The sequence below is a fragment of the Pterocles gutturalis genome, unplaced genomic scaffold (assembly GCF_000699245.1).
Source record: "Pterocles gutturalis isolate BGI_N339 unplaced genomic scaffold, ASM69924v1 scaffold10891, whole genome shotgun sequence".
In the NCBI taxonomy this organism is placed as follows: Eukaryota; Metazoa; Chordata; class Aves; order Pterocliformes; family Pteroclidae; genus Pterocles; species Pterocles gutturalis.
Genome location: NW_010105605.1, coordinates 1 through 23,630, shown reverse-complemented (window position 1 = coordinate 23,630; position 23,630 = coordinate 1). Strand labels below are relative to the sequence as shown.

Here is a 23,630-nt window from a genome sequence, read left to right as displayed (position 1 = left end):
TTTATTTATTTATTTTTACTACAGCTAATGTTTTAAAATCTTCTACAAAACTGCAAATTAACACTTAGGTAAACATGTATATGTATGTATGCACACACACACTTTTAGTGCAGAACTGTTTTTTCATTTCACTCAATCTCCCCAGTTTTGGAGCTTTCCTGGAACTCTAGCCTGATCTACCCTGTGCAGTGAGTTCACTGATGAATAATACTGGCTCACCAATATTTTTTTGGCAGAACAAATTATTAAAGCCTTTAGCAGACTGACTAGAAAACTCACTTTCTAGAGTTATAAAACCAAATCCTTAAGAGGCCATTGCATTTCCTCCTTCAGTTAGCGTTTGACACAGGCTTAATTGTAAAAGGTTTTACAATCATCATCAAAATACATATTTAGAATTGTAAAATGGGTTGGTTGTTCACTCAGGTAATAAGAACAGTTGTAACTAATGCGTTAGGAGTTGTACAGTCTATCCCACACTTTGTGTTGGATGATAACTCTTCACTGATTCTCCCAAAGCACAACTCAAGAGACTGATTTTTTTTTTTTTAATGCCGAATATCTGCCTCGAAGACCTTGGGAAATTTCAGACAAATTAATTGCCTTTTCAAAGAGCAACATCGAGGAAAAATGAATTAATGTAAAAAAAAAAAAAAAAAGACTTTTTAGGAAAGCTCTGTCCCTCCACCAGAAGCAGAAACCTTAATTCTGATAAGACTTTCCCAATAATGCCAACTAATCCTGTCTGAGCCAAGGCAACACAAGAAAGCACCTGGAAAAAAGTCATGGCAGAGGCGAGCCTGGGAAGAGTAGGGAAATGAGATGATAAACACGGGTGAAGACTGGAGAAAGTACAGGAAACCGACTTCCACGCCTCAGGGCTTCAGAGGAAAAAAAGAAAAAACTGGGAAAAAAAAAAAATCACTGAGGAGTAGACAGTAGAAGACACCAAATCTGTCAGAAAACAGAAAGAGAAGTCTGCATCCATCAAACACCACTGAATTCAGAGCTGCTTCTCTGATAACATTTTATGTGCTTTATTGAGACAAGTCGTATCATCCCAGAAACCGAATTACTTGCCTCTTCCCCTCCCAGGGAATTCCTCCTAGCCAGGCAGTTGCAACACAAGATCGATATAATTCACTTCCCGGGGCTGTTCTGACTAGCACAGTTTTGTAATTGGTACAGACACTAAACTTGCAACCAGAGATGTAGGGAGATACACTATTGCTGAATAAACATCGCTGAAGTGCAAAGGAAAACTGGATGAACACTAGAATTGGGTCAGGATCCTCTGCTATAAATATGTATATTAAGAGTGTGTGTGTATATAAGAAACTGCTGACACAGCACTGTGGAAAGCACTGCTAGAGAGCTTTCGGCTGTTGCCAGCAATATCATCATAAATCAGGATTCTCAGGAGCAACTCTGCGGTTAACCTGCGCGACGATACAGAACAACAGCCCATTGTTGCCAGAGAGAAGGATTTGACGCCGCTTGGCATCACCTCACACGCTTAGTGAGCCAGACTTTATCCCTATTTCTTGCTTAGCTTAAGTAGAGAACAAAAAATAATTAGTGTTCTATAAAAATCCAAACAAAGTATCAGCCAATATCAGGAAAAACACAACACTCTCTCCCTCATGGCTATCAATCCTCCAGCCCATTTGAGGACAAATATTCAAACACCTTTGTATCAGATGCACTTTTAGAAAACTATGAATTGAGAGAAAATTTATGGAAATGGATCTTAGTGCTATCTTTGTATCAGATGCACTTTTAGAAAACTACAAATTGAGAGAAAATTTGTGGAAATGGATCTTAGTGCTACGGTTCCACATGTCTAAAATCACATGAAATTAATTCAGGTCTTAGCCTCATGGTTTTACCAAAACCAGGGTCCCACAAATACTCCAAAAATCCTGGGGCTTTCATGAGTTGGCCAAGTAAACCATCATTAACTTGGTGATGCGCTTTCATGAGTTGGCCAAGTAAACCATCACTAACTTGGTGACGTTTTCTGAGTAGCGACTGATGGTGGAAGAGATGTGTAGTGCTCAGGAAGAGTGAAACATCGAGTTTTCTAATATTTTAGAGATACATATTAGAAACGGCAAAGTTTAGGCAACGGTGCCAGCGGAGTTAACTCACTGGTATTCAAGGGTGGGCTTCGACACATCGCAACAATTTGCAAACCTCTCCAAACCATGTGGAAAGATGGTCAAAATCAGATCCCTAGCATTTGATTTTCTTCGTGGTGGAATTTATTCTGTAAATTACTGTAAAGAAAGAATCAAACAGCATGCAACTGGAAATTTACTGAAAGGCTACAATGCAGAAACAGACTAATGAGCAAACAAAATGGGAGATGCATTTCCGAGTTTGGTGAAATTAGGCAAATGAGATTACAAAAACACAGAGCTTCACTACTGCACCTCTCCCAGTGCAACTACAAGTTGCTACTTGAATGCAACGTTTCTAAGAGCATGTTTCTTCCTGTCTTTTATCCTGCCCGAGGCAAAGCTTCTGTACCCTGGAGCAACATCTGAATGGGATTTAGCAATTGTAGTGACACTTTCAGTTTCAGGAAGATAGGAGCAAGGTGAATCCTCTATTTGCAGGAAGAAGTATTTAAAATCCTTAATCCTCAGACTCAAGGCACATTGGTGCATTTTGCCCCAGAACAACAGTGCAAGATATTTTGCATGAGATCCCATTCCCCATGTGTATGCATGTGAACAACCAAAGCACAGGACTCATGGGAAGGAAATGAAGATGTGGGTAGCCCTCATCTCTTCTGATTCCCTGAGAGCCAGGGAACTTCATAAGGATCCTTAGATTTCCAGGAAATTTCATTCTCTTTAGTATTTCCTGAAGTTCTGTTTTGTTCAAGGATGGGTGTTCTGCCCTGCCCCCCCCCGAAATTTTTAGGAATTTTACGTGCTCAACACCGTCTTGACACAAGGAACTGCTGGGATCTGAAAGATCCCAAACTGATTTCGTTGTTCAAAGAGCCATTCACTCCGCAGCCTTCGTGGACCTTGCCTGGGTACCTTCTGACCCAACACAGATCTCTCTCTATCCAGGAAACCTGAGCCTCCGTGGCACCGCTCCAGAGGCTAAACAAAAAGAGGCTGTAAACTTCAACCAATCTGCCTCCCTACGACCAGCTACAGAGACTGATTTTCTGAAATCAAATCCTCTTGTCTGGAAACAGAACACAGTTTTGGAAGGGCTGCAGGTCTACAGGCTACCATGAACCAAAACCAAGAGAACCTCTTCTTCCCTCTGGTACACAGGAGAACATCAGAGAGTCTTTGACAGAAGCAGTCAAATCTGAACTTCTGAGAGTAGAAAATTAAAATTCCTGGGGAAAATATGGAAACTTTTGATCACATCAATCTCTTTCAACATCGAGCTTTAAAGCAGTTGATTATCGATGCATAGGAAACAGCCAGGGATGACCAAATAACACCTGCACAAAAAGTTCCCATTTGTAATACTCCAATACTACAGTGATGGATCTCTAGCAAAAATATGCAGACAAAAACTCACTAGTCAACCCTCCCTCACCCACTTTTTTTCTTTTAAATTCATGCTTGGGCAGTTTCCTGTACCTATACAGAAAAAGCAAAGCGTATTATCAGGAGATACTCTTCCTCAGCCTCATCCCTAACAGCATACGTATAACATTTACTGATTTCATATAACGAATAGGAAACTGGACCAGAAAGGTCCCTCTTAGTTACTTTCCAGTTGAAGCTGGGTCTCCTGTTTGTATCTGAACAAAGCCCGATACGGCTATCCATGCCTATCCATTTCATGCTATAATCATGAGTTAATTACACTCTTATCCCAAATTACAGATCATTTGAGAACCTTGTTGAACTCTTTCTGTTTCCACAGAGATTAGCAAGGCTGGGTTTAGCTCTTCGGATGCTCCATGTCCTCAGTGTGAGCAGCACCTCTCTCTCCAACCATGCGCAGGCAATACAGCATTATATTCCTTTCCAGAGGAGAGGTAGGGCTGATGTGTCTGCCACCACCCCTGAAAACCAGGCTACTGGGACATGAAGTGGGGAACAACAGAGCTAGATCCTCCTATCTTGACTTGATTTCCTTTAGCAGCATGAACAATGGGAATTCTGTCCATTGGCCAGTTCTGCCGACCACTATTACAACACAGGCATGGCTTTGTAGTTTTTTCATGAAAGGTTAGCACTTTATCACACTAGCTGTCCTGAGTAACCCAGGCACTGTAAGCGTACGAGCAGAGGACCATGATCATGGCAGAAACATTCACTAACAAAACACCTGGACAATCTTGCCAAAAATCCCTCAAAACATCCCCCACAATCAAAAAAAATGTTTCTTTTTGCCTTTTTTGTTCCCAGTAACATCCTTTGTTCTTAAACATCTATAGCTGTTAAAAGAATATTATCACTCTAAAAGCAAAGAATGTGTTTGTTGTGTTTTTCTTAAAAAAAAAAATCTTATACACTCTGTGGAGCTTTTTGATTCTATGCCCAGATACCTACATTACAAAATATAAGACAAAATTATAGGTACATGGTGTGCCAAGAAAATCAACTCACCATGGCTTGCCCAGGCTTTTTGAAAGAAAGCATGCACACTGTGTCACTATTATGATTTAAAATCGCTGGGCCTCCAAAGTCACAACACTACCGCACTATAGCGCAGGGTGCCTGCAGATGCCTGTAGCAGCAAGCCACCCGACTGGCTTCAGGACTGCGATGAAAGCGCGACTTTGATTTCTGTGCAACGTGTGCATCTCACAGCTTCATTTCAGTACAAAGCAAACCTATGGTGAAGTGAAAGCAAGCTTAGGAGGGTGGAAATAACCCGAGTCCTTTACAATAATCCTCATTATTATTTACCATGGAGTGCAAACTTCTCTGTTTCAATGGAGAGGGGGATTTTCTATGGTAAAGCAGAAGAAAATGGGGTTTTGCATTGTAAAAGGACTTCTGCTTCTTTGGGGTTTAAAACAGGAGTCAGAAAAGCTTACAACTCTCCATGCTCAAGGCTTGCTAAACAGGAGTCTGTACGTACATCCGCACACACTGTCCTGCCACAGAGAGCCCTCTCGCACGCTTCCAACCTTTCCTTCCACCTTCTGCATCGCTGAGAATCAGGACAACACCCAAGGAGCTTTTGGATGTGCTCTGACACTTCACCAGACAATTTATTATTTTTTTTTAAATTGGAAAGGAATTTCTATTTGTTGGCACCATATTATTTTTTTTTTACAATGTCCTCCACATGCTCTGGGATCCAGGTTAGAAGCAAGGTTCAAGCTGCTGCAAGTTCATAGATGTCACAGATTCAACCCAAGTACTCACCAGCACAGCAAGGAGACACACTCCAGCCTCAGCTCTGCCAGCCTCACGTGAAGGAGAGCTGCTCCGCAAGGACAGGAGGGTATAAAAACAACAGAGGAAGGAGAGAAGATCCCTGTTCCCTGAGCTATTGACTGATAATTGCCAGCTGAGCTTAGCTAATACAATTTCATCCTTAATTAAACCTCTAATTAAACCAGTCTGGGCCCTCACCTTCATTCTACCTGCAGTTTGTGTCAGTTTTCTTAGACCATTTCAAAAAGATATCAAGCTGTCTCTTAAACTGATGTGCACCATATTCTTCCAAGGGCTTCCTGGATGCTTTGCTGACTGCAATTCTGGTACTGTTCCTGCACTTTTATACCCAAGGCCTAAAAAAAAGCATTTCTGAGTGGGACCAGTATGTACCCTACTCAGACATCAACTTACTCCGAATAAATACTTCTATGTTTTTAAGAAGGTTACCCAAATGATCATTTTTTATTGTGAAGTAATAATAGACTTGTAAGAGTTTTGTACCAGAAGGAATCTCAGTTTGAAGTTATGCTGCCTGCCTTTTCCAAGCTTAGCAATAGCTTCCTCCAGAAGAAACAGTGATCAAAACATCACACAACATTTTTGAAATAGTGCTATGTATGTAGTAATTGCATTTTTCTGGACTTACACTTAATCCAATTTACCTCAAATAATTCATCTTGGTAACTGGTTTCCTTTTTTTTTTTTTTTTCTCTCCTCACTGCAAGCATACTACAAAATGGATAAAACCACATTTTTCTATGACAATTTCTGGAGTTAATTACTGTTTAAATTTTAGAGTACCACTAGCTATCTACTACTTATTTACCTAGCAAGAAAACACCTACATTTTGATTTGTCCTGCTGTATTTACATTGTTTTTATTTTGTGTTTAAAAGCCTAGGCAGCTATAATTCACAAATCTCCCTGGCTAGAATACTGTTTTACTGTTTGGCATTGATAATATCCAAGTTCCAGCATCACTGGAAAACACAAAAGTCCCATCTAAACACATGACAGGGCAGCTGGAGAGAAAAACAAACTTAAATTATTATCAGGTGGAGGCTGGACTAATTCTATTACATTATAAATTTTGGCATTGCAAAGAGGCCATACATCCCAAAGGCTTCAACTCTCTGAGTGCATCTTTGTGCCTCTGAAGATGGAACAATTAATTTTTTTCCAAGATTCTCTGCTGCATTTATCAGTTTAACCCTTATTTGCTTCACAGGTATTAATTAGCACAAGCCTCTCTCAGGAAAGGTGTGGGGAGCATACGGATGGGGAATTTCAGTGGGGGAAAATGAAGGTCGATTGTTTTTAGGGCTTCGTTTCACAATATAATTCACACTCCTCTAACATGTAGCTCTGAAGAATAATACACATTGAGCAGTCAATGGTGTACCTAATGAATTTGCTTGTGTCCTAATTTAATTACACCTTCAGATATCAGAGCAGCCATCCCAGGACTGAATGGCAGCTGGCCTGTGTTGTTCACTGCTAACAAATACCAAAGGGACAGGAGAAGAAAAGGAAACTATTTGTTTGGACTTTGCACAAAAGAATACGCATCAAGTTGGGCTCTCTGGGTTTACCACAACCACTCATAACCAAAAAACCCATTCCAATCCAACCAAAATAAACATTCTCATTCTCTTTCAGGTCTGCTATGATTTTAAGTGATTTTTCACTGAAATTGGACAGCCAGTGCACAGAAAACAAAATGAAGGTAACCGTGTTTGTAGGAATCACAGCCCTTTTGATTCTGGCATGTAGCACCATTAACTGATCATCCTCCTCCTCCCCTTTCTCTGTGCAAAGGAAATTACTTTCCACTGCCCTTTTCTTCTATCTGCCAGGAGATTCAGAAATTCCTCTCCAGAGAGATTTAGAGGGCTTGGATTCCAAACCAGCTTTGTCAACCACTCTCTCGGAGCCACCTGTGAATGACCCATTCATTGTGGGCATCGTGGCAAGTCAGCTACAGTCAAAAGCGTGCTGCCAAGAGGGATGAACCAGCGCTGCCCGTGTTAAAACCAGGAACAGCTGGACCTTCACAAAGTATTGTGCCCCAGCTAATAAGCCATGCGTGGATGTGGTGTCACCCAAAGGTGGATCTCTGGGCCCTGGGGCCACTGTGTTCAATGGAAGAGTATGAAGTTTGTGCTTCAGTAGAACCCAGTGAAAGGCACTGTTCTTGTCCCCAGTTGATTCTGCTACCAAAATTCTGCTGAGAGTGTATGGCAACATCTCTTTGGGACTGATCATTTGACCTCAAAGCTTGGCCAAACCTCTCTTATGTACCATGAAGCAAACACAGAGGTGGAAGATCCATGACTAAGGCTCAGTCTGTCTCTTTTTGAGAAGTAGTAAATATTCTCCTTGCCCATTTCCTTTCTAAGGTGTTCTGCTGTAAAACTCCTCTGGTGGAAACTCTCTGGAAACTCAGGAGTAGCAGAATAAAAGCTTCCTTCAGGACCCTGACGACCACAGCGTGCAATCACAGACACTGGTGGCACAACTGGAAAGCTTCCAGAAAACTTCAGCGATGACGAAGCATGGACCCCATCTCCATTCAAGCTGACATTTCAAATGGATTTTACTCTGTGGGTTTTTGTTTTGACTGCCTCATTTGGCAGGATGATCTTACATGATAATCAAGCCCAGTCAGATGTCTTTGTTGCCAACATTAACTAGAGCAGCACAACCAATACTCACATATCCACCTACCCCGGGAGAGATAAGCTATGGCAACCAGAGACAAAGAACCATCAAAGAATCTGCACAAAGCTCAAGCGAACAGGAAGAAAATCACACACGAATGGTGGCTCCATCGTGAAACGATAAAACAGAAAAAGGTCAGCCCAGGCAGGGCAAAGAGCCAACCCACATTTGGGTTAGTAGACAAACACAGACATATATGTAGATGTAACTTCTACTGTCAACATATATTTTTTATAGGGATAATTTTAGAATATTTATAAGGCTGTACACATTTTCCATTTGGAAACATAATGTATTTTTCTAGAGCTGGACAAAGGACAGTATTTATTAGGTGAAGTGTCTGACAAAACCTTTAGTGCTGTTAATCAGACCAGCTTCCTTGATATATTAAGGCTATTAGGACTTAACTAGATAAAGACGCACATGTTACTAAGTGAATCACCTTCTATCTGTCTAATGGAAACCAAGTGTCGATTTAAGTGGAATCATCTGTTTAAAAAAGAGAGAGAAAGAAAGTGAAATAAACCCAAGATTAACAGATGACGCAGAAGGGTCAATGGTGAGCAATGTTGGATCCAGGACTCTTAAAATAGAAACTTGCATGAATATTTGAACTCACTTGAATATTTCTCTCTGCTTGACTGTGCAAATATAGCATTTAATATCATTTGTTTAGTTTTAAATATTACATGCATAATTATCTACATGTAGGACAGTTTCTGTGCCATGTAGGCATGTTCAGTCTTCTCCACCTCTAAGCTCCTGGGCTACAAAAATGATGTTAATAGATTAATTTCTAGAAGATTTAAAATCTACTGTCTGAAATAGTCCCAGTACATTTATATTGGCTGGGTTGGTGTGGTTTATGTGTTTATACATGCTGTTCTCAAGTACCGCATGGTTTTAGTATTAATGGCCTATGATTATGTTGAACACTGCACTGGCCAATATAACTATTCAAAACTAGAGGGGCTTTTAAACACAATAACAAAAAGGAATGCTCATTTGTGGTGAAGTCCCAGAGACGGCTTAAGTTCAATTCCTGGCTGTGCCACAGATAACGCTGTGATACCTTGGGCAAGTCCCTTCCTGCACTTTAGCTGTAAAAGAGCTTCTTTTTCCCTTCCTTTCTCTATTTTGTGTGTTTAATCCATCAGAGCAGGAGCTCTCGCGCTACAATGAACATCATAAAGCTACCTCAACGAAGGTCCATCCTAAAGGGAGGCAGCTCATCGGACTATCGCGCCCATGGCACACCAGGGCAATCCCACTCTGCCAGGCTGATTTTCTTATTGAAGATGAGTTGTGGTTTTGTCACAACCCCCGTGGGTAGGATGCAGGAACAGAGAAGGATTTGAGGAAATGATATTTGCCATCTTGGTTTCCTGAGCACTAGGAGGGGTGGGTGCACTTTGAACCAGGTGTTCATATTCTACCTTTTATTGACTGCCTATTTCTCTTCTTATCTTCCCTCTGACTCCCAGAGCTCTAAGCAGGAGTCAGGCAGCAAAGGCTCCTTCTCCTATTCCTGCAATCTAAGGAGCACTGGATCATTTCTGGTTTGCAATTTTTATCTGGAGGAGGGGCAGGGGAGCAGATAGGGTGACAGAAGGCACGGGCTTTGCCTAAGAAAGGGAGTATACCTTCCTCTACCCTGAATCTCTTCCAAGAGCTGAATAGATTCCAACCTGAAAAGCCTGCAGCCTGAATCAAGTCCTTTCAACTCCATGCACTTTTCCTCCCTGATACTCAATGGCAAATGAAAAGAAAATATTTTAATTCCAGCGAGATCACTCTAAAAACAGATCTTTGACAAGGAACAATTTCAACTTCAATGCATCTAACTTCAGCAAAGGTTCATTCTAGTGTAACAAAACCCAGATTTGCCATTTATGTTAGAATGTTTTTTGGTCGCTCATCTGCAACGCACACACAAAAATAAAACAAACAGATGATCTTATGGTCATTTCTTCTTTAACATATAAGAAAGACAAACAAAAGTCTTCTGCGTAGCACACCATGCACACATGTTGTTCGCTGCAATCCCTTTTCTCCGATCTGCTCTACAGAGTATTCAGTCCACACAACGGCTCCACATTCTCTCTCGGCATATTCACCATGCATGTTCATTCCACATCAAATGTAAACAGTCTATGCACAAGAATGATGGAGGCGACATTTCAGATCTTGCTTGGGTTTATCTTTGAATGCCAGACAAAACAGACTGTATGTCAGTTGATAAAAGATTGAGTCATCTCAGTTTGCAGACCTTACATCCACTTGCATACCTACTGAAATACAAACACCAACAGCCGATCCCCAACCAGGAACTCATCTGAAGAATGTTTAAAAGATCATCAACTGGCAACACATTATTTCATTCCTCTTTTTGCCTAGATTTTATAGGATATATTACATGTTACCTAAAATCCCTCTAGGATTTCTGCTCTTAATAAGCAAGTGGACGGCTCTGCAGACCACAAGCATTCAGCTGCTGCCAGTGGTAAGAATTCAAAAGTCATTAACCAGATCCCAAATGGGGAAGAAATAAATGAGATTTAAAAAAAACCCCACAAAATACAGCAACCCACTTTGTATTTGTAAAGGTTTACCCTCTGCCTTCAGCATCATGCTTCCCAACTACTGTCTGCATCCAGAAGCGTTAGAAATTTGGGGTAAAATCTACAGCAGCTCACTTAAATAAGAAATCTTCTTTTTAGGAGTATTTCACTTTTGCTGTTTTACTTTTCATAAAATATGTAGAGGAGCATCACAGATGACTGCATGTGACCAAATGACCAGAACTTACTTAGTCATTGCTTTTGAACAGCAGCGCAGCAACTGTCTGCAAGCTTGAACAACCTTCAGTCACTATTCTTTAGAATAAGTCTCTTGCTTAACTTTATTTATAGGGTTGAGAGAGCATATACTCTCAATTCCTGCAAATAAGCTAAGGAGCTGTCACCCGCTCAGCTGCAGTATCCTCACTGTCTGTGGCTACTTGTGTTCAGATGCTAGATTTGTGGGTTGGGTTGTTTTTTTTTTTTTAATATAATCACATTTCCTGTGATCCAAGAGCTGCCACGTCAGCAACAGCCACAAAACATCGTCACAGTGCTCTGCAGGCCAGGTCTGTAACTAGATTTAAGCTACTGCACCTAGACAATACCCTACAGGTTACAGATAGTACTTAACACTCTGTATATTAAACAATTTCAACACTACTGCAAAAATGGATTGTTTCTCATTTGTCCTGCAGTAGGATCTAACGATCTTCAAACAGATCAAGTTAGTGCCAACACGTGGATGCAGGTGAAGGCTATTCCAAAGACCTTACAGCCTCCCAAGGTGTGGTGCATAAAAAGCACATACACATAAAATCATGCTTTTCCTTCCCAAGGTGTGGTGCATAAAAAGCACATATACACAAAATCATGCTTTTCCTTTTTTTACCAATTCATCGCCAACTACTGTTTAAAGTACTTGCTAAAATGGAGTTTACATACAGACATCCTGTTTAATACCCTCAGGTGAGCCCTTCTCCATGACTTTGTCTCATCTGTCTCAGTTTGTTCTACTCTGGCTACCAAAGCTTCTGGCAGCAGAGAATCCTACAAGGAATTATTTTTTTGTTTTAATTTTTAACATGTTTGTCTGATTATTTTATTTCACTGTAGCTGGGAAGATGGAAAGCATATGATATTGGAAATAGAATTCTGCAATTTTTCTTTGTTTACGCACTGAAATATTATCAGATCGGTGAGAGAAAAGCTATCAAAATTTTAAGGCTGCCTAATGACCTAGATTGATGAAGGACGTACTTAGTTGTCATCCAATTTATAGAAAATGGGCATCTTCTGTCACAAAGTTCAGCACCGAAATTGCTTCCGTATGCTTGTACTGCAGCATCTGGAAAAAGACTAAGGACTGAATTAATTGGGATACTTCATCTTCCATATGCCTCTTAATATAACACCACATCCCCCAGGTTATTACTTCTGCATTATTGCAAGAACTATACACAAGATGAGTAACTGCTCGGTGGTGCTTCTTTTGATTTTTATTTATTTCGCATCTCTTTTAGAATTTCCATCCAAACCCACAGTTTTTTGTTCCGTTTCTAGCTATCAGGAAGGCAAATCCTCACACACCTATTGCAGAAGCTGCCAATATTCAACACCTCATGTACATTCAGCCTGCACAACGCTGAATATTTCCCCACCAGACACTTTGCTAAACCCTCTCTTCCAACTGGCGACCCATGGCTCTAACCATGGTCTCCAGTACTGACCAGAAAGTCAGAAGATGGTTGCTTGTCCGTCTTTTGCCATCAATTTTTTCAGCATCATTATTCAATTAAAAATAAAGCCAAAATGTCCCTATCCATTCCATACTGCCGTGCAAGACGGCCATCACCAGTCCAGGCCTCTTCTGACGTTTGCACCAGGAACCACAGGAACTGCTCCCACAGGCTACAGAATACCATAAAAAATAGACAAAAAAAATCCCACCAAGGTTTGATCCTATGTTAGATAAGACAGCTATTTCACAGAGAACTGGAAGTCTGGCCACACACGAAGAACTCTGTTAGGTGAAGCAGCTGTCAGCATGAAACCTGGTACCTGGGAACCCAGGGAGAGGCAGATGAGATAATACTTGTCTCAGTAAAATCTTAAACTACCCGATGTACGCTCTTAGGACTGTAAATATGGAGCATCCAATAGCAGGACACAGATGTACAGATTTATACTTCCATTTACAATAGAAATGTCGTAATGACACATCTCTGTTACTGGGCGAAACTGCATCACATGAACCAGAAGAAGAAATCCTCCCCAAAGGCATACAGCTTTGATAAAGCCCAATGCTCCTGCCTGCCCTGACGAAGGAGGGCTGAAATGTTGGCTCACTGAGATTACCTTATGTTTTGATTTAAAGGCCCGCTTCACAGCTTGCCAGGCCAAAGGAGAGACTCTAATCACCTTTAACGAGCTCTGGAGCACATCCTGAACCTTCTGCGTTGGATGGGCTGGGAGTTCATTAGCAGAAATGGCATGATTACCATCTACCTTCTGATACAATAAAATAGCAAATTTATTAAAATTACAGTTAAATCCCTCTGCAATATATAATTTAAGTTGATATATTTTTTAGCAAATCAACCGGAGAAATGAGTTAGATATTCAACCTTTCGCAATGCAGAACTATTAGTCGATTAGAAAGCAAGAGCAGGGGAGAGCAAGAGTAAAATCAGAATTGGACCTAGACTTATCCATGTTCATTCTGTTCATCTGGACTGCGTTCAACAGGGCTCCAGCCAAACTGGTTTCTAACACACGTATGGACAGAATCAATGCTCTGGTGAAACAATTACAGAAAATTATTTAGCCAGACGAAAATGTCCTACAGTGTATATAAATGTTTTAACATACAGATCTCCACCACTTCTTGCAAGTCACCTCAAATAAAACCTTTGCACTTATTTCTCTTCTTTAAAAGTTCCATACTCAGCACTCACAGTGAAAAATGTATCAAATATATATCATATCCTTGCAGTTTTACTGAATATGGGACCTAGACATGTAACCATCAATCAAAGACATGGTAGATGGAAGACAGAAAACCAAATCACCATAACCAGAACTCAAAAGAACTGTGTTTCAGTTTTGGTTTCCAAGACCAGTTCACATTTCCAGTAGGGAACTCAAGCAGCACAGCAGCATCTATTTTAGGGCAGAAGCTTTCCCACGACAGATTTGTTTTTAATTGATTAAAAAAGTGGTGCAATCTGCTTTTAAAGTAAATCTCCAAAAGTGAAGTGATTCTCTGTTCAGTGCATGTTTGAAGCCCTTCATATTGCCCTTTGGGTTAGCACCAGTCAGAATACACGGGTTCACATCTTCAGCTGTGAGCAATCAAAACGTGCACATGCTTGGAATTAATATTGTCCTGCAGAGTTGTTGGATTCACATTAAAAGGTGTCACACGTCTCACTACTACATACCTTCTGTATAAGCAGAAATGTCCATTTAAATCTCTACAACTTACCATTTAGCAGTAGATAGCATTACTCCTAACGTTCCATACAACTGAAAAGGATTGTTATAAGATTTTAGGTGTGACCTTGGTAATACTGATATTAATACTGCACTTACTGTCAGACACCGGAATAGTTCTGAGTATACAGAAGGGACACATTGCTTGGGATTGCTCTAACTATTCTTAAAAGGCAAATTTTAAAATGTCCAAACCATTGCAGAAGGTAAAGTCCTATTTTTAAAACAACTAAACCAAGAACAGAGCATAATGTGTACTGCTCAGAATGGTTTTTCAAACTGTTTTGTAAATCTGGGTTCTGTTATTCTGCTCTGGGAGGTCCACGGGCAGGACCTACTGACACCAGCCTGTCGATAGCTGGTGACTGCCAGCTCCAGCCCTCGCTGTATATTCTAGATGATTTTGTGCAGCGCCCATATTTAAGACTGAAATATCTTCAGGGCAGCCAAGCAAGGAGCCCGGCTGGCCACCTGAACAGCGCAAGCTGTGCCTGTTACATCTAAATTAATGGTCGGCAAAAGGTTGGAAAAAAACAGATTGATTTACCCTAAAAGGTCAGCATTATGGTAATTTATAGCCAAGCTAAAATGAAAGCAGTGAAAAGAGGAGTTCCTGAGTGCACCGTGGGCTCGCTCCTGGATGGCGGTGCTGGGCACCCCCAGCACTAACCAGCGGCACGCAGAGCTCTCATCGTCATTAACAGCCCTGCGCACGCAGCTGCGCCCATCTGCAAAAACCGCTTCGGATTTGGATTTTGGTGGCAAGCCAAAATTGAGGGTAGGCTGAACAGTCACTCACAGGTGGTTCAGGATAGAAAGAGAGGAGGCTGGTCATCACAAATAAATTTGTTTGCTGCCATAATCCTGTTCAGCAACGTTCTCCGAGGGATCGGATCGGCGTATGACAATGCACCTTGAGAAGAACAGAGCATTTGCTGCCCTCAGCTTTATAAGCAACAGAGAACAATGGCAAAGTCAAAATATGCCGCGATTACGTGTTGGATTGTGATTTCTTTTCACGAAGGCCTCTCAGGTTGTGCAGTTTCTCGTTACATTGACAAAACCACCTTTTCAGTTGCTCGCCAAAATTACAAAATCCTACAGGAAGGAATCTGCAGGAAGGTTCCTGCAAGGGTGATTCATCCCCCCGGATTTTGCATATTAGGAAACAACCTTTAGTTACACACCATGAACTCTGTAAACTACAAAGAGGTCAAAGCTTCGCTCAGTGCACGGGATGAACAGACTCTACAGAACTCTCTCCCTCAAATGAACATATTCCTAAATCTAAAAGAAGAAAACATGATTTTTTTTACTGATTTGGAAGTTCCAATCTGTGCCATAAAATATCATAATTCCTGCCAATACACTGCTGTTTGACGCTAAGCATTTCAGTTTTTAAATGTCCCTTTCACGTGCCCAGTCCAAGATTCAAAATTAATTCACAAACCAAACGGGATGCAACTCTTTAAAATACATGGTCACTTTAAGAACCGGCTGATATAGATACCCTTTATGTAGTGCTCAGCTCAGTAAGGATTTCATTGTATTTTGAAAGCATTCCACGTGCCGTTTGCTTTATGGGAAAGAGAAGGACAATCTCCGAGAGCAAAAATACCAAAAAAGTAGCTTTGGCCACCGTCTGCAGCTGCAGCAAAAATGTGATTTCAGTGTTGCCAGCATGTTGTCATGTATACCCCTGTTTGCTGAGTCCAACTGAAATTCTCTATTTTTAGCCTTTCAGCTACTTTCAGATAAAATTCCTGCAGATAGGACTAGCTGTATAGGGCAGATAACATACAGCTCTGAAACCACAGATGACCTCATGCAACGGCAAAGAAAGAAAGGTCTGTTACTTGAAACAAGGCTAAAATTTAACCCGCCTATACTAAAATTAAACAGGGAATGTTTTACAGCCTCATTACAAGACATAAACCAACAGTCGCTATAAATTCACGGTGTACTTATTTGTAAGGATGTAAAAAGAGTAATTAATAACCCCAAACAGCTTATCTCTGAGCCAGTACAGCCCCAAAGCTTTCCCAGGCTCGCTGCAGATTTTACAAATAGCACAGAGAAGCTATTTGAGCTGTCATTGGAGAATTATTTGTCCAAACCCAAAAGTCATTGCTCTTTGTCACAAGTCACAAGACATTTTTTTAGCGTTACACACTTTTAGTTGACATTATGGAGCGAAAATAAATAAATGTCATCCAAACTTTCAGGAAAGGGCTCCTGTGTGTAAGAACACTTACCAGCACAGATCCCAGTGAGCACTGCACAGTGCTGCTTCTTTGGGCAAAATGCACTGAACTTTCCTGTCTTCTACTGCACCCTTCCTGTGTGTCACCCTCTGTACCAAAAGGCACCTGTTCCCTTTCAAATGCCATTTATTTCCAACAGATTGCAAAACAGCTCTGAGTGCTATCATTCACGTTTATCATCTCAAGGAGTAATGTGTAAGGAACGGATACGTCACAAGTGAATCAATAGAGATTAGGATGTTCGGTTCGTATCCATCGGGATGTGCTGCTCACCCCTCTTTTGGTTTGCAGAATATGTGCTGGATATTTCTTCAGAACAAATCCTTCATGAGATTATCACACCCTTACACTTGTAGAAGAAACACTCTGAGAGCTCTTTTCCTCAAGAAACAATTTCACTCCTTAATACCGAATGAACAGTTTAGATACATGAATGAAACAATCCTAAAGTAAAGAAATTCTTTCACCCCCTCACCAAATCACTGTAAGAGATCGCTAAAGGCTTCAAACCATTTCTCTTAGCTCTGTTTCTTTCCTGAATATCAACATAGGCAAACCTATATTTTTTAACAATGTCATAGCCTCTACCTGCCATCTAATTTTTCAAGCACAGCCAGCAGTGAAATAAAGGGTTACAAAGCACTTAACTGTTAATTTGAGATTATGGAACAAGTCTGATTTTTTATGGGTTCACGTCACTTGAAAGGAGAAACTCCATTTGTCATAAGGAATGAAAACCAGGACAGAACAAGGTTTGCTCTCGCTCTCTCGAAGGAATTGTACGTTGAGTTATATAAACAGCAGAGCAACGATCAAAGGGAAATCTTAGGGCCCACAACATACAGAGGTATTAAGGGAACAGAGCCTTTTATCTATTGTGGAGGAAGGAAGTAGAGCACTGAGACATGTGTAATATACGCAATTAAAAATCAAAACCCCAAGAGAGTCCCAAAAGAGACTGAAATCAATTAAAGCCTCTTTTTTCTTATTCTGTTAAAATGACAAGAAAGAACCAAAAATGCAATCTGCAACAAAAATTATGCTCTGTCACCCGGAAAAGCCAGGCATTCGACTCTATTTCAAGCTGAATTTTTCCCCACATCCCATGAAACAAGCCCTGTTCAATCACAGACCACGTCCTCATTCGCCGCCAGTCTGAGCCTTACCTTGTCCTCCACCCTGTTCAGCCTGGCACCAATCGTGTTATTCCCTCTATCTTTGTTTTTTTCTGCGGAACAAGAAACATTTGCAAATTAATATCTGGTGGCATAACAAAATAGCAGCAAGCCACAACAGGGCGTGTTTCACTAGCCCACCAACGCAGCGTAACTGAACACCTTTGCCAGGCGGGTAGTTTTATTCCTTAAAAACAGCTTTTTGTTTCTTTTTATAGCTTTAGCCCACACCATGGCTTTTAACAGCACTTAAGTTTAAGGCACTTTCAACCTTCATTTTAGGCTTTAACCTGGGAGAACAAAACAGTTCCCAATTTTGTTAATGTTTTAATTGCCATTTCAAAACAATATGCCACTATGCAAGACTCTACAGCCAATTTGAACAATGCATTTGGGAACACTTTTTTTTTCCCTCCTAATAACTATATAGGAACATGAGTTTGAAAATGACCTTAACAGAGAGTTTTCATTAGCCAGCTGTGCTGAAAACAAACTTAGCTTTCAAAGGTCTATGTGAATCTTCCTGATTTCCCAGGAACTCTGCAATCAGAGCATGCCATTTTATTCAAAATCTGGTCTCAGAGAGATTAGAGACAACATTTTGAAAACTTCAGTGAAAGTAGGTGCTTTAAATATCAACATAAGAACAACTCTATTTTAAAGGTGTTGATGACTTAAATATTGTTGTGGATGCCTGAACTTCACAACTAGTTGGCACTGTTTAAAAATTCGGCAGCACAATGAAAAGTACTTTAACGAGTATTTTCCATTAATTATATCTTCATCAGATTAACTTTAGACACATACTTCATATTAACTTACCTGAGACAGAGATAAAAAGAGATGGCTTCCCTATGGATTGGTCCAATCTATAAAACAGAAAGAATCATTTTTAGTTTTTATCAGCCTGAACCAGCATCTTCACTAGCTGGAGAGGAGAGACCTCTTCACAAACGAGCAAAGTGAAGTTCAAATAGTTCTGGTTTGTACTGTAAGTGAAAGAGTTGCTTTGGGCTAAGAATAGCTTGACATAAAAAAATTAACAACAAAAGGGGATTAGGCTTACACTGGTCTTTAGCTCCTTTTTACCTGGGCTAGTGGGAGGTGTCCCTGCCCATGGCAGGGGGTTGGAACTAGGTGATCTCTAAGGTCCCTTCCAACCCAAACCATTCTGTGATTCTATGATTTAACCACTGTAAAGTTTTACCATTTACCATTCACCGTTGCTTTTCCTCGTGAACAGCATTGTTTCCTCTTTTCCCTGTTTTTCTGCAGATGACTTGTTGGATCTATCTGTCATCTCCTAGGTTGCTCTGAAGTGCAACTCTACCAGTATTTCACTCTGTAGGTATAACACAGCCCCTAGCATATTGGGGTTACAGGGTATAGTCAAAGCTAGTGGGGACTGGGGCAACACACATGTAAGTGCAATGAAAATTATAAGTCCCAATTATCAGATTTTTAAACTCTCTGTCTTTGCCTTCCTGTGTGAAAACTTACCCTGAATGCCATTTTATATTCCCCGACTTTGCACAGTCCTAGCAACACGGCACCTGTACCCCTGTCCTGGTTTGATCCCCGGCCCCAGCCACCGACTTAGTTCCCACCACCCCTCTGCGGGTGTTTACGGATACGGACACTGAATTTTATTGACGTACCTCCTCTGTAACTCCTTGATTCGCACCATGAGGTTGAGGTGACCCTGAGAATACTGCTCAATAACATCTCGGACATCATAGGGCTTTCTAGCTTGCTGGAAAATAAAAACCAAAAGCCATGCCTTTGAGCCACAAGGATGTAGGAATGGTCTATGGTCATGCAGACTTTTTTCAAGAATAAATAATAAGTTCTTTTAGCCCCTTTTAACACTGCGTAAACATTGGAGATATTTTTATAGTCGCCACGAGCATACATTTTGTGTGGAATAATTCTGACAATTCTGACTTCATCCACTTTTTTGTTAGTGCAGGTCTACATGCCTTTTGAGAGATTATCCACTGAACTTGAGGCCAGAAGAACTTAGGGCCAAATAAGTGTATCTGGCACTTTGCTCAGAATTTTGTGGTCATCCTAGTTTTTTCAAGCATTTTACCTATGCTGTCTATAAGTATTCTGTAGGCAATTTTCAAGGTTTGGTAAAAACCTTGGTAATGCTGAGTTACCACATCTCCTTTCTTCCATCTTTTGAGAAAAGGGAGAAGAGTTTACAGTGGTAGCTTCTTACATACTGGAATTCGTATCCCACTGGAGGTCTCTGAAATATTTTGTCACCTGTATTTCAGAAGCAGGAGGTGTCTCTGCACTGCTTAACCTTATCTCACACACTACAGGTTTTCCTCAATCCCATTCCACGAATATCTTCTTTTTGAAGCCAAAGGAAAGCGGGATACAACATAAAAACCAGGCTGGGGCACCTTCATGCAGTCCCCTGCACCTGCCCAGGAGGTAGCTCCCACATTTTAGGAATCATTACTTTAATAATCATTACTTTAATAATATCACTTCATCAAACAAATTATATTGCAGTTTGCCAGATTCCCAAAAGCCAACTGCAAACCTTGGGTGAACGTGAGATACTCTCTAGCGGAAGGCTAAATAGGAATGGGAATTGCTTTAATCTAGCCAAAGAGAACGCCGGAGAATTCCCAAGAACCCTGATTGCTTACAAACGTATACATCCTAACTAACAGCCACAGAGAAAGAAATATGATTGAACGATGCCATAAGCCCATAAGTCTTTCCATGGGCTAGTACTGTAAACATGATGATGCAGACCCGGGAAAGGGAGAGGGGAATCCGTGTAAGGGGAAATCCTGGGAAATATAACCAAATAACAGTCAAGTAAAATGGGAGAACATCCTTTGAAGTACAGGACACTCTGAACTACACTGTTTGGTACAGCCCAGTATGGAGACAAGAAAAGATGACACGCACAATTCATGATTCATACCATGACAAATGAATCACTTAAGATGATGAATTATAAGACAATAAAGGCCAGATTTTCCAGTGAAACTCTAACAAACCAGGCAACAGTTACTCACCACATCAGTGGAAGTGCAACCTGTGTTTTCAGTTTATGCTATGTATAGGATATTTGCCATGGTGAAAGACATAACACAAGTTAAAAACATATTTTAGAAGGAAATTGATTTACTCAACAGGAAGAACTTACATGGAAAGAGGAAAAAAAAGATTTAAAATGACAATGGGAAATCAGATCAAATCCCTGGTCTCTGGATCTGTGATGGATACCACACTTGTATCCATGTGCGTAACTCTTAAGACATTTAGAAACTTTCCCAACTGGAAGACAAAGGCTATTTACTCATGAATCCAGCTAATGGAATAACCGAGTATGGTGATTTTCTTTCTGAAATTCAGTTGTAAGGTTAGACTGTGCTGAAGACATCTGATTTATAACTAATATCTGAAATTCATTTTTGGTAAGTGGGCCAACAAAGCCTAGAAAACCATTAATTTCTAATTACCGTTTTCCCTATAATCTATAGAATCCTTCCTTAACCATAAGCCGTTCGCCTTAAACGATACACAGGACTTACGTTGACTACCAGTAGAATATGATCTTTCCTACACAATTTGAAACAGTCCTGCAGACTTTACAAGAGCATAAACACATCCATAAAAAAGGCATTAATTCTTCGTAATATTATGCTGGGTTCTTATACAGACATCATCATACGGACTATATTCAAACCTGGACTTTAAAATTGAACATGAATTTCTCCCCTTCTTTGAAAGAGGAAATGATGCCCAAGTGTGATGCTTCACAAAGAATTGCTTTTCATGTACTTTGAAACTTCTTTGTATCTCTGTTTAGCTTCTCTTTATTTATTTTATTTAATTTTTTTTTAAACAGGAAGGCTCTGCTTTCTAACTGACTTTTGTCCTCGTGGTGCCATCAACCCCTGTTGTTAATTGAGCTCTTAAAAAAGTGTATCTAGGCAAATTTAGGCATACAGGTGTATCCTGCAAACAGCTGGTATAGTTTAAGAACCATGCTGGGTTCATGCTGGGACCTATTTTGCAAAATTTTCCTCTTCCTCTCCTTCCTATGCTTCACTTCCCCAAAAGCTTCAGAGGCATCTCTAAAAAACACTCCTTTTAAGTGCTGGCCTTGCAATTACTTACGTTCCAGCTAATTTTAAGCATGAATAGTCCAGTGGACTTCAGCTAAAATTTGGGGCTTTTTCAATAGTTACAAAAAAAAAAAAACCAAAAAAACAAAAAAAACAAAAAAAAACCAACCCTGCATTTTCTTTTAGGAAGATACATTTCACAAAAAGCTTGGAAGGCAGATATCTACCAGAAAACAGCCAGGCACACCTCTTAAATGCTGAAAGAGACGTTTTCAAAGTGCATCTTCTGCTTTACCTTAATTTCAGATACAGAAACTGTAGAGTCACTGCTTGGCACAAGTTTAAACATTTTAATTTCTTATGACTATTTTATGTGCGTACAATAGAACAAAGCAGATTTACAACATACTTTTGAGGAAAGAATACCGACAGTGGTTATCTCTTAATCACAGGAGAGGTTTTCAAAAGCACCTTGTGGCTTGAATTTCAAGGTGACTTTGTGCATTAAGTTACTCAGGTGCTTTTGAAAGCTGTACCTTTGGGGCTCTCCAAATTTTTAAACTTGGTCATAACCTTGTATTCAGAAATTATGGAGAAGTATCAGATGTCCCCCGTACGTTCCTGTCGGGAGATTCTGCTCCTGCCAGAACCAGCAGCGGATCACTCGGATGCAGGAATGACCTGAGATACATTTCACTTGCTCCAGAAGAAGGAAGACTACTAAAGAAGGATGAGAGACAAGCTTGTGGAGGGATTTTGTAGATGGCCAAGACCAGGAATTTTGCAGATGCAAAGGGAGAGCACAGCTGGGAAGCCAGATCAGCAAGCGGGATACTGAGTGGAAACAAGAATGAGCTGAATAGTCCCATTCTATTCAGTCAAACGCTTTTTCAGCTTCTATCAAATCATCTGCCGCAGGGGAGTTGCGTTTATTTGCCAGGTGGATAATGTTGCACACAGTGTTCAGGCATTTTCAAAATCTTTTTTTTTTTTTTTTTCTTTTACAAATACGACTTGGGAGGTAGATAGAGAATGTGGAGATTTCTTGTTTCTGAGCAGTTTAGTTCATACCATGGCAAATAGTTTATGATCTAAATTTATGAGAGCAATGATTCAGTAATTACCACAGAGCAAAGGATCACAATCAGGTTTTAAAGTGAGAATAAATTCAAGTGTTATGGAGTTGGCCCCATTTAGGCAGTTTTTCAGAGAACAGCAGTGGACACATCGCTGGGACACACCATGTCCCTTGTCAAGCTGCAAGTGCTGGCCAGCAAGTGTTAAGGGTCTTCTCAACAAAATGACTATAAAAATTATTTCCAAGTAGTTCAGACATTGTGCCTTTCTTAATTTTAGTCTAATAAAAATATCAGGTGAAATGTGCTAGCAGAAACTTTCTGAATGTGCTCTTTCTAAGAAAACTCCAGAATCAGGAGATTTCAGCCTAAACAGTGGCACATTATACAGAACTGAAACAAATTTCTGAAAAGCTCAGGCAACCTTACCTGTAAATTAGCTTATGAATTTTAGTAAAAATAAAAAAAATTCAAAGTAGAAAATTGCTAAAGAATTCAGGCAGTGCTTCTAAATTTCAATGAGGAAATCAGAAACATGGTTTTAAAGTAGCAGCAAGCATCGCCTTACGGAAACTGTGATCTCTTGGACTGTTATCATCATCATCATCGCCATCTTTTTGATCCTAAACTTTGCGCCCTTCAAATCTGAAGGAAAAAGGATATCCTCCCTTTTTGGGGGGTCTAGATTAAGGGCAGGAAAGCTTGTTAGTCCACTGCAAGCAGCAGTGGGGAGGTCATGTATGAAAATGGATGTGGGCAGTGAAGCCCCTCTCTTTCTTTGTGCTTTCAGTTGTGAAGCCTGTTCTCCGGAGATTGTCCCTTATTAATTATTTTTTTATTAAAGTAATATATTTCTTAAA

At 40.3% G+C, this 23,630-nt stretch overlaps 1 protein-coding gene across 1 annotated transcript in view; it reads right to left on the bottom strand.

Moving 5' to 3' along the window:
• The window catches only part of LOC104471945 (potassium voltage-gated channel subfamily KQT member 1-like), a 100,320-nt gene extending 76,937 nt beyond the window's left edge, over positions 1-23,383 (bottom strand). Inside the window, exons 1-4 of the mRNA XM_010087461.1 lie at positions 23,339-23,383; positions 19,253-19,347; positions 18,417-18,463; positions 17,586-17,647 (exon numbers count right to left, since the gene is read on the bottom strand). Coding sequence (XP_010085763.1) covers positions 17,586-17,647; positions 18,417-18,463; positions 19,253-19,347; positions 23,339-23,383 — 249 coding nt within the window. The remainder of the gene's footprint in view (positions 1-17,585; positions 17,648-18,416; positions 18,464-19,252; positions 19,348-23,338) is intronic.
• Positions 23,384-23,630: the final 247 nt, after the last annotated feature.